The following is a 12,357-nucleotide window of genomic DNA, read 5'->3' on the forward strand; positions in this document are numbered from 1 at the left end:
TCTATAATGTTTATAAAACTAAGCTGGTTCCTTATCTCATTGTTATGTCCTTTATGTCGTGTATTTGCAGATAAAGACCAGTTTGTGACATTAGTGGCTGTTATAGTTTCATAGGAGCCTAATGATGCTCTTCTAGTTTAAGGCTCACAATGACCTGTAACAATGATATAGTATGGGTATATTATACATTTACTGAATCCTTGTGGTTCTTTGAGTATTCCAGTTTTTGTATTTTGTGTCTCTGTTGTTCCTAGGTGACACAGGGATAAAAGATAGCATATCATTTAGGCGAAAATGGTGTAAAAATGTGTGTTGTTTATAGTTTAAAGAGCTGCAGTGACCTCTATGTTGGTCAGAAAGATTCACATCTTAGCTTGAATGAATGCTTAAAAGGTCCCCTTATAATGATACCAAAGACAATATAGTGAAACATTGACAGATATCTTGTACATGAGTCTAAACCAGGATATGCAGCAGCAGCATCTAAAATGTAATTTTCTGAACATCATGAGCTGATAACTATGATCCAGCTGCCACTCAGGAAGGTTATCATACCAGAATATCATCTATAGACATGGATCTTTTCAAAAAGCATAAGTAAGTTTGGTCACCTTGAGTGGTGCTGATAAGTGGAATTTTGGGCTCTGGCCCGTGGACTAATAGTTCCAAAACGTCATACGAATTTGACTTGAAGACAAAAAAAACAAACTTTGTGTGTGTTTGGTGCTATCCACTCCTGAGATGCAGCAAATGCAAAATGCTCCTGCATCCTGCAAGTGCAAGCAGCTACTAAAAGACTATTTTAGTGAACATTTGAAGACTTCCTCACCCCAAACTATAGTTTTGGGCCAGCAGCCCCCTCAAACACACAAAAACAGGCTCTCAGGCTTAGAAGAAGTGATTTTTACACCATGTCTCATTTAAGACTCCAAGTGGTGCATGTTGTCTTTGATTGCATCAGCATTAGTTCAGCACCAAATAGCTCTCTTTGCAAATCAAAGATTGCATGTAATAATTTAAGAGCGTGCTGTAATTTCGAGCATCCTTACACTGAACTGGTGCCGTGGGACCAAATGTCTCCTGTGTTCCTTATTATAATATGTTTAAAACCATAACTGATAAAAATTGTTTTAATACAAAAAGGAGCTATACACATCATAAATAAAGCGGGATATTATGATCATACTAATCCATTATTTTTAAATTCTCATATTCTGAAGTTTAGAGACTTGGTTTATTATAGAACAATGCAAACAATGTTTAAAGCAAAAAATAAAACACTACAGTACCAGACAGTGTGCAGAAGTTTTTCGTAGCGTCTGAGAGTAAATATGAGTTAAGAGATGGATGCAGATTTTTGTTACCAAAAGAGATAAAAGAAGTTAATAGAAGATGTATTTCTTTTAAAGGGGTCCAGCTGTGGAATAGTGTTGATCTCAAACTTAAGCAATTACTTCCTTTGTTATGTTCAAAAAATCATTATGTGCATTTATATTTGGGAGTTATGGCTGTAATTGAAAAAAGGGGAAAAGAGATATGTATGTGTATGTATATGCATCTATGTGTGTACGTGTATGTATGCAAGTGTATACAGTATATGTACATATTATATGTTTGTTTTTTTGTTCTTTTTTTTCTTCACAATTAACACCATGTATGGTGTAACTTAAAGGGGATCTATTATGGCATCTAATACCTATTTTAAACTGGCCTTGAATGTCTTAAAAACAAGCTTTTTTATTGTTTTTACTAAATAAATTAGAAATTCAGCCTCTAAACCATGTCTTTATCTTCCCAGTCTCTAACCTCATTATCTATGAGGGATTCTGAGTGGGCGGGGTTATGATAATGAGGCTCTGTGCTGATTGGCTGCCTGAATGACGCGATACATAGCTACGAAAAAATGGTGGAAGCTCCGGCCGGCGGAGTTAGTTGTGGGCGTGGTTTCACGCATCGGAGGCCAACCTATGTAAATTGCAATTTGGTTACGTAACGACAGGAGCAGAATCTTATTGGCTCGTAGATCCACATCACACTGGACGGCTCATCCGGGCGGCTGTACAGACACTGCAGAATTTGGTTGCTTTCCTCCTTCTCTGAGTTGGCAGGCTGAGGGGAGACCACTTTATATATGTTAAAGCAAGAAAAAACCTGTTTTTCATAATAGGTCCCCTTTAAGTTGTATAGTAGGCGTTAGCATTAATAAGCTCTGCTTCTGCCTGAGCCTTTTTCAGTCAAATTGTAAAATTTGTCTCTTCCTTGTTGCCTTGAAAGGTAGGGCTGGGGATCGATTCAAATGTCAAGAATCGATTCGATTCTGATTCTTAAGATTCAGAATCGATTATCAAGATTTGATTCGATCCGATTCTGATATTGATTTGGGTTAGTGTTATTAAAACTGTTTTTTGAGCTGTTGCATGAATTATATGACTGTAGTTATGCAACATATTACTACTAGTATTATATTGAGATTCAACAGCAAGTATTGGCAGCTAATGATGCTGTAAGGACCAATCAGCTCCCAGAATGCTGATAGAACTGCTTTCAGAAACATCGTGGGGCAGAATTACCAAACAGATCCAGGGAGGAAACAGAGACGGATGAAATCGGTTTTATTTTTTCCCACATTCCGTTTTTATTTGTTCCATTTTCAGTCTGTTTTGGTTTTTGAATTTTGAGCATTTGGTTTTTAGCATTTTTTGCAAATGTAACCCCAAGACAGTATATAAAGTAATGAAATATAGACAATTCATGCAATTATAACCTAATACTTTAATGTTTTCATACCTTTAAACATATTTAAAGGCAAAAACATGGCACCAGTTATTCCCGTGTCGAACAAAACATTCCTTTTTTGGGGATAAACAAAAAAATAACCAAAGGTTGTAATGTAATGATGAAAAAAAAATACATATATAAATAAAATAAAAAATAAAAAAAAACAAAAATTTTAAAAAAAAATCAATCTTTAGACATATGAATCGATTTTTAGGAATTAATATGAGAATCGATTTAGAATTGGAAAATCGATTTTTTCAACACAGGCCTATTGAAAGGTATAAATGACTGAAATAAACTTAAACTAAACTAAACTAAACTAAACTTAAACTAAACTAATAATCTTTCTCCCTTTTCCTGTCTGAATAAGCTTCTGTGGTTTCCTCCCTGTCCGTTTCCTGGTCCAGGTTACATGACGATGGGCCCGGTGCAGGCGGCCCAGTGGGCCCAGCAGCCGTTCCCCGGCCAGGCCGGGACCCTGGCCTTCCCGGTGCAGGGGCCCCTCCAGGTGGCCCAGGTCCTCCCCGGGGGCCAGCCGCTCATCTGGGGGCAGGCCAACATCTTCCCCGCCACCCAGCAGCAGTGGGCCGCCATGGCGGCCTACATGCCGGCCGGGACGGTGGGCGTGGGGGGCCACATGCTCCAGGGCCTGGTCCCCATCACCACCATGTGTCCCGGGTCCTGCGAGCTGTCGGCCCCCTCCTCGGCCATCACCAGCCCCCAGCACACGGCCGACCCCGCCCTGCTGCAGAGGCAGCTGAGCCTGGGGAGGGAAGGACTCGGGGTGGACTCGGACGCGGGCGAGGGCCCTTCGGGGTCGGGAGCCGGCGGAGCCGGCGGAGCCGCAGGTGCGGCGTCGGCGGCGGGGAGCAGGTGTGGAACCCCGGGCCTCGTGAGCGTACCGGACACGCTGGCCTGCAGTCAGCTGCTGCCGCCTCCCTGCGCCGTGGCCCAGGAGGAAGAAGGTAGCTGTAGTGATCTGGATCTCTCCCGGATGACCCTGAGTCCGGGCACCTCCACGTCACCGTCCACCGACTCTCGTAAGTCGTCCTCCTTAACAGTGTTGTGCTAGTTACTGAAAAATAGTAACTAGTTACCGTTACTAGTTACTTCATTAAAAAAAGTAACTCAGTTACTTAGACCAAAAAGTCATGCGTTACTATGAAAAGTAATTATTTATGGCGCTTTTGCATTAGTACCACCTTAGCTCGGTTCTACCCGTTTTGCGCTTTCGCACTAGGGCTGAGACGAGTAGAGCCGCTCCAAGTCGATACTTTTTTCTGTAACCATTTCAGTGAGGTTCTGAAAGCGGGCTGAGCCGGGACTATTTCTGACGTCACCACCTTCTCGCCACCGATTGGTCGGGGGCGGGGACGTCACCACCCTCCGCGCCACTGATTGGTCGGGGGGCGGGGCCATCAGACGTTTGAATCAGGAAGCGGGAGTCAGCGCGAGGGGACTCGCGGCTCGCGGCGATTTTATTATAAAGCGCAAAACGTCTGTTTGGTGATCCAACTCTGAGGTGCAGATGTTCATAAACCTGGTGGCTGTCGAGAAAAAATTAAAAAAGGGATGTAGACGGGCTGTTTTTTTCTCAGCCGCTCCCGGCTCCAGCTGATTTCTCATCTGCGCCGACATGAACAAAGGTATTGCGCAATCGAGTACGTCACAGCCACTTCACCACAACCTGCCCGCTTCTCCCCTGGCTGTGGAAAAACACACGTGTGGAACCGTGCCGTACCGCGCCGAGCCGAGCCGGGCTCAGCCGATACTAGTGCAAAAGTGGCTTTAGTTACTTTAAATAAAAACATTTTTTAAATGCTCCCATTAATGCCCCTCTAGCCTTCATTTCAGCAGGTTCTGTATGGATTGTGCATTGTGCATCGTGTTCTGCATTCTGATAGGCTAAACAGTCTCCCCACTTCTTCACTTCCTGTATCAATAACGTTGGTTGCTTAGCAACAAGCTGAGAACAGCCAATGAGCTTCAGCAGCAGCTGAAGAACGGGAGCCTTTGATGAATCGTTCATTACAGTCTCAAATATAACCGATGGTGGCATGACAGTTTATAAGAATCTTTTTGCCCAGAAGAAAAAAGAGCGACAAAACGACCCAAAACTATTTTCTTCTCTGGAAAAAACACACCTGCACCGTAGCTTTAGGAGAAAAAGACGCTACAGAGTCAGGATGCAGCGGCATCAGAAGAGCAGTGGAATACGTGCGAGGCGTGGCTGATCTCCGCATTTTGAAGCCTTCTATAATAATTGTAAAAAGAATTTCACTTATCACGGGTTCTTTTTGGAACGTAACCCCTGCGAAAAACGAGGGATTGCTGTAATGACAATATCTCCACGTTGCGAAACTCGCCTTCTCTTGGCTCGCCATGACCGCTCATGTTTTTGAAAGCACACACTCTACATTTCCTCCGGTCTCCTCGTGTGGGGAAAAAAGGCTTCACTGTAGCCAGAAATAACGGGAACGCACCTTTTGGTAACGGTAACTGCGTTACTGAATTTAAAAAGTAATGCGTTAGAGTATTAGTTACCGCAAAACTAACAGGGTTACTGTAACGCATTACTAAATAACACATTATTCCCAACACTCCTCCTTAAGGCTGGATTATGGCTCTGTGTTAAACCAATGCAGAGCACACGCCGCTGCCGTGACACCGTCGTGAACCCTTCGGACTTCTCCGTCACTCCATTTCGCCGTGGTGCAGTACCCCCCGTGACCGCTAGGGGGCTGCAATCTTTTCCTGAATGGTTTATCCGACTTTTCCAGTCACAGTGAATCAAAGAGATAAGGACAACTATTGTGCAAAAAAACAAAACTAAATAAATTGCACATACACGAAGAAAAGAGCGCTGGCAGTTCACGACTGCTTCACGAACCGGAACCGGAAATGCGTTGCTACCAAGCGAACCAATCACAGCCCTCTCGGTCAGCGTTGGTCTGCGTCGCCTCGACACGTAGTTACAATTTGTGGGAGGTGCACGCCAGGCACGGCATGGCGTGCGGCGTGGGTTGCGCGACGCCGAGGCGCAACCTGCGGCATAGGCTCGGCGTCGATTTGTTGCAGAACCATAATCCCGCCTATATGGTGACTCCACCTTACTGAGTCGAGAGCTGCACAGCTCGTTTAACACGTGTCAGAACTTCTCAAACCTCCTCAACCATTTTTATAAATCTTGTAAACGCTGTAGTTAATAAGATCTCCCTATCACTCCAACCTGCAGCAGTGCTGCTGAGAGAAGCCTGCAGTACAGCCAGCACGTCTGCCAGCTGCCCATAGCCTACTGCTCGCTAATACGTCTCAGGACGTGCTGCGTCATGAAGGAACCTGATGCCCTCTCATCCCTAGAAGACAAGAGCTATTTTATAGATCACATCTGGAGGAGAACATGTTGAAGTTGCATTGCTACCAGGGCCGGCACAAGCCTCCATGGGGCCCTAAGCAAAATTAGATTTTGGGGCCCTCTATTACTGCCAATAATACTGATTATTGATCATTCACACACCCACTATAAACTTATTGCATGTTCTTCCCTGTCATTACAAATACACTTGTAAAACTAGATGTAAGAACTTTGTGTTGTAGTTAGATTGTAATCCACAGTGATTAAGACCATGGAAGCTACAACAGATTAACAAAGTTGCAGAAAAATCTTTCAATTAATATTGATCAAAGTCAGCAACTGCCCCTACTGGCCACACAGAGAAGCAACAGGTCAAAGGTCAAAGAGCTGCACAGTTGCAGCAGTGTTGTTTCCATCATCCTATTGTCAGCCTGGCAGGTTTTTACCATCTATGGTTTTTAATCTGAAATGGGAGAAAATTAAGCTACAAGAGCGGCCTGGGGTTGATTTACACTTAATATTTAAAGTGATATAGTACTAAGTGTGAAACCGAGTGTGATCTACAGCGTAGGCCTACTAAAAGAAACAAAATAATCAAATAGATCATTTATAAACCATTTTCTGTAAACTCGTTATCTACTTTATTTTTGGTTTTAAATAAACTGCAAAAGCAACGTGTAACAACAATTTGAAGTGGAACAACAACAATTAAGTGCAACAACAAAGTACTACAAAAACTAGAACTATAATTAAAATCACTCAACTTAGATAAACATTACCTTGTCAATATGTTCTCCACATAAGAATAAATTAAAATGTATAAAAACAGAAATTATTAAATAGAATAAACAAATAAAATCAAACAAATACTTTTGTTACAGTTTTTGTACAATAACATACCTTTGATATTGTATGACTCATCACTCACACATAAAAAAATATTTTTATTTTTTGTTTTATAATTTTTTTTACTCTTGGGGGCCCCCTAGTGGTCACGGGGCCCTAAGCAGCCGCTTAGTTTGCTTATGCCTTGGGCGGCTCTGATTGCTGTGATGCACATGGTCTTCAAGTGTAGCCTGGAACGGGTGCAGCTGAGCCGCTGTGCCACATCTAATAGTTCAGGCTGCGGAGAGTCCAGTACATTAGTGCAAAAGCAGGAGACGATCAGAAGGGGGCCGTGCTGGAGGTCATGCTGGAGGTCGGGACCCAGACTCTTCTCCCACGCACTTCTTAAACACTCCTTTTCCTCACTTTGCAGCATCCACTCCAGCCCCTCAGCAGAGCTCATCTTCAGACTCCCCCCCCTCCCAGGCCAACGACCCCCCCGCCGACCTCTCCCCTGCTGATCCAGAGGGGAACCCCGACAACGCCAAGGAGGACCAATCAGTGAGTGCCGGTCCCCGTCTGGGACTCACGTACCAGCAGCCTCGCGGGGCGGATGGTCTGCTCTTAGCTGGGGTGCAAATATCATTCTCTAAATCCTAAATACACTCATTTATAAAAGCTAACTTTTTTTTGTGAAAAAGGTAGGCATCATAAACTTAGGCTTCAGTCTACACCTTTTGGTCCTTGGTTTTTAGTTAAAATTGGATGTATATGGGTCAAAGACGTGACGCTTATATTTTCTGAAAAACAGATTTTTTTTCAATTCAAAAAAGGTTTAAATGGATAAAAAAATACCATATATATGACCTACCTGTCCCACATATGGACTCACTTGAATTTTACAAAAAAATACTAGTTATTTGGGATTTTGTTGTTGTTTTAACCATCAAAATGTCATGTGGTGCGACCGTGAATCTTGTTTTGAAAACTTTTTTGAAATCACTCTAAATGTATTTAAATCAATCTTCTGCCCAATCTGGCATGATTTCCAAACTGTCTTGTAGTGTATAAGATTTATACACATTTATATTTATATTTCCATCATAATATACAAACAAAGTTTGACTGATGTCCATTTTATGAAATATCATGTACACGACCATTAAAATAACCACTTTTGTATAACACTTAAACTTGTAAAAAAAAGAAGATGTCAAGATGTTAAGGAAATTAATTTATTTTAATATGAATCATGGTTGCACCACATTACTTTTTTTAAGGCTAGTGCCAATTCATCTTGACAAAAATCACTTAATTTAAAAGTTTTATATGAATTTATGTGTACACAACATTTTTAATGTTTGAACTACTGCAACAGATATTCTTTTTTTATTATTTTAAAATTGACCTGTTGAAAATCCTTATTCGTCATTGACCCATATATATATATATATATACCAAAAAATTATATATTTTTTGTATTACACTGACGATTTACACCTGTACTTTGGGGTTATTTGTGTTGTGGAAATTGAAAGGACCAATAAACCAAACTAAACTAATACTAAACTAAACTAAATATTATAGCAAATACACCCGAATTAACCTGGAAAAAAACCAGGTCAAATCAGTTCAACATTCAAGGTCAAACATGAATGAAATGTGCTGATTAGATCAATTAGGCCTCTGATAAGGCAACACTCCTATTTAAGAACAATTATAGTTTTAGGTCATTGTCCTAAATACCAAAGCTGTGCGTGTGAGCGTCCTTGGAGCTGGGGAGGGGTTGTTGCTGGTGAAAAGCAGAAACTGAAGCGTTTTCTTGCCCCGTTAGAGTTCTGTTGCTGCTGAGCCCGTGGACCAGACCTGTCCACAAGAAGACAGCTAGAGAACAACAGCCAGAGAGACGGTGAGCATTTCATTATCTCCTTCTTCTCCCGTTTCCCAGAGCTATTAATCATCCGTGGTCACGTTGTGACATTTGGGTCTTTATTCCCCCAGTTCTTTTCCGAGCCTCAGTGTCAAGCTACTTCCCCTTGTCTCATTTATTTTCCCCATCAACCCCTATCTCTCCGTCCTTTTATAAGATTCATATTTTCACCAGTCGGTATGTCTCTGTTTTTCCCTGTGAAGGAGTGCTTTGCTGCCAGTTGTAAAATGGCCTTGCTGTAGTTTCCTGTCTGTTTCCCACAAGTCTCCCGCACCAGCCGAACATGGCGAGGCGCCATTCTGCCATCTGGTGGCGGGATTTATAACTGCACTGAGTGATTTTTGAAAACCGCGCAAAAATCTGTCAGTGGAACAATATTTTTTGCTTGTAATGAGAAGATAAATCTTGTCCCATTGGCAGATTTTTCTACTTATTTCAAGTGAAAATTTACTTGAAACAGGTGAAAATTGTCAAATAACAAGTTATTTTTCTGGTAATGACTCTTGTTTTAAGTTTAATGAGATTTTTTGACTAAAAATGAGACATTTTAACTAGAAATAAGACAAATATTCCTGGTAAGATTTTGAGTTTTTGCAGTGTACCGCTACAACTGACTTCAGTTAGTGGTATTAACGGCAGTAATGTAAACACTTCTTCCCGGACCAGGGGTCAGTGATGTCACAGCACCTTAATAATTTGAACGACTCACTGAATGACATCTTTTCAGACTTAGGTGGCCCCAAAATGGCTCTATGGCCCTGTCAGCTCAAGTTTTCGACTTCTTTCAGCATTTTTATTTGTCATACGTCCCCTTAGCGTCAACCCATCGACCTCCCGCTTCATCTTCTCTCTTTGATTTCCGATTATTCTGAGTTACGTCTTCTGACTCTGACTCTACTGCCCATATTTTTTAACAACTTGTGCTTTTTTATTATTTTACCTCTTTCCTTTTCATTTTATTCGTTATTTAAGCGTACTCTTAAATTAAATACTTTTTGAAAACGTAGAATGTGACGTAGAATTGTCAAATTGGTTTGATTCACCGCACGAATTGTTACAGATTACTTTTGTAATACTGTATTTGACCCGGTCTTTGTACGTTTTGACCGTATAAAAACGTAATTCTTGCCATTGTAAGAATGAGATGTACCTGCTGCATCTACTGCCCTTACTGTTTAACAACTTGTGCTTTTTATTATTTTACCTCCTTTCTTATAATTTTATCTCATTTTATTTGTTATTTACTGTTTAATTGTGAGACCTTTGCTGTTTTTATTTCAGGTTTTGATGCTCTCGAGGCCAAGAGATGACTGACAGTGAGCAGCAGCTTCTCTCTCAGATGGATTACACATATCTGCTCTCTTTCTTTCTCCTTCTTGTTTTTTTTTCACTTTCGACGTATAAAGGATATCATAAGAACTGCTTTTCCTCCAGAGGCCACACACTGTACTGTAATCCTGAACTGTCTGAAGCCCGATCACCGGACTTTGGCTTTTTTCTCATCCAATCAATTGACCCTTTCAACCAGGAAGTGACCTTCAACACAACAGGAGGGCGACTGCCTCCTCCTGCGACGGATTGGTGAGGTCGCGTCTGCGAGGAAGAGGCCTTTTCAAAGGAAAAGTGACGACGATGCAGTTTATTTTTTTCGGAAACTCTCGAGAGGAGCAGCATCTCGCTGGACGTGGACGACTTTAGGTCCGTCGACCGCCACCAGCAAAAAAACTGTGCACGGCAGTTGAATCTGCCGAGCTGCACCCGTGGCGTCGCTCCACCGGGTCAGACGTTTGCATGAACACACCTGATGTGAACTGAGCGCCGCAGCTTTCCTTCAAAGGCCTGACACTAATAAAAAAAAAAAACAAATGAGGATTATTCTTTTTCTTATTTTATAAGCTGTGAATTCTCAGACGATGATACGGAGTCATTGCAGGCGACAAAAAATGACTCCGGGGCATCAGTGCTGACGTGAAATTTTGCCAAACATCTATTTTGTAAATAAGAATCCTCCCGACTCCCCCGACCTGAGCCTCTGTGCCATACGATAGCTCTCTGCCTCGTGGATGCCAACTACCTGTGTTCGTCTCACGCAACGCCCCACCAGCACCGCCATCTTTGTCGTCTGGACATTCGTTAAGCTTTTGCAGCAAATTTCTTTCTCTTTTTGTTCTGTTTTGTTCGTTTTTTTAATTACAGACAACGTCATCTTTTCAGTTTTTTGCAGAAATGAGCTGTGAATACGTGTTACATGATTATTCAAAATCAAGCCTGCTGTCTTTCATATTGAACTTTGCAGATGAAAGAAATGAAACAGCTTGTGACGGATGTTTCTGCTTCTTCTAGCTTTTAGATTTCCCACCTTCCCAACTGAGGTCGCATTGTTTACAATTTTGCCTCTTGAGAGTCATATCTCTGTATGATTTCTTGAACAAATGAGCCGCGCAAACTCCTTCTAATGACAGACGGCGTAATAACCCCGAGCTCCAGGACACTAGAGTGCATTTCATTACCTTACTGAGTTGATTTTTATTGTCTGGTCACCATTCTTGTCCGGTCATTGTATACAGTAAACAGGTTATTGTTGTATCAAAGCACTTATCGTAGGTCTGCTTCACTGAGTTCAAGTTGTTGAAAAAGACAGGCCGCTTTATATAATATGATCGGTAGAAATCACTATTAACTGTTAGACTTACAGTAATAAATGGTAACTGTACCCCTGCTTGTGAAAGACGAATGAAGAATTGTCCAAAATATTTTGTAAATTTTATTTATGGAATTAAGAATTGCCATGAAAAATGGAAAAAGGGACTTTTGTACGTCTATGACTTCCCTCATGCACTGTAACCATGCCACCGCTCAGCCACCAATAAAATACCATGTGATTCCCGTTGTTATCTCTGCTTTTATTTCTGTTTCATTTTTCATTTCATTTTATTCTTTATTTCATTCAAAAAAATAAAATAATTCAATACAAATACAAATGTTCTTAAATTGTGAATGAAAAGGGAGCAGAAAGAAGAAGAATCTGATCTGTTCTGCCCATTTTTCCAAGAAATAACTTCACAAATAACAAAAATTAAGAAAAAAAAAAAAACAACTAAGTGAATAAAAAACTAAAATAAAATTACTTTTCTGTGAACTATGAGGCAGCCAGCTGCATCTTCAGGAACCATATCTGCACTTATTGACACGTGACCATTAAATACTCTTTTTTTTGTGCAGAGATGAACTGATGGGATTGAATAAAATCTGGTTCACTTTTAACCTTTCACCTTTCCTTAAGCTTCTCCTTTTTATCATATCTGGTGTTCGCTTAATTAATCCAGTTGCTGTCACTGATAAACGGCTCATACACGTCTGGTTTTCCTAACATTTCCCAATGTGAGCAAGAAGTTGCATTTGAAAGGTGTGTCTCTAACGTAGTGTCTGATTATGGCAAGCCGTTTTAATATTTAACAGCTATACTGGA

General features: G+C 41.2%; 1 protein-coding gene across 1 annotated transcript in view; it reads left to right on the forward strand.

Annotated features, from left to right (window-relative positions):
• The window catches only part of LOC133452259 (complement component C8 beta chain-like), a 119,700-nt gene that overhangs the window by 85,197 nt on the left and 22,146 nt on the right, over window positions 1-12,357 (forward strand). Inside the window, exons 12-13 of the mRNA XM_061731479.1 lie at window positions 3,186-3,818; window positions 7,392-7,574. Coding sequence (XP_061587463.1) covers window positions 3,186-3,818; window positions 7,392-7,574 — 816 coding nt within the window. The remainder of the gene's footprint in view (window positions 1-3,185; window positions 3,819-7,391; window positions 7,575-12,357) is intronic.

This window comes from Cololabis saira, chromosome 10 (assembly GCF_033807715.1).
Source record: "Cololabis saira isolate AMF1-May2022 chromosome 10, fColSai1.1, whole genome shotgun sequence".
NCBI lineage: Eukaryota > Metazoa > Chordata > Actinopteri > Beloniformes > Belonidae > Cololabis > Cololabis saira.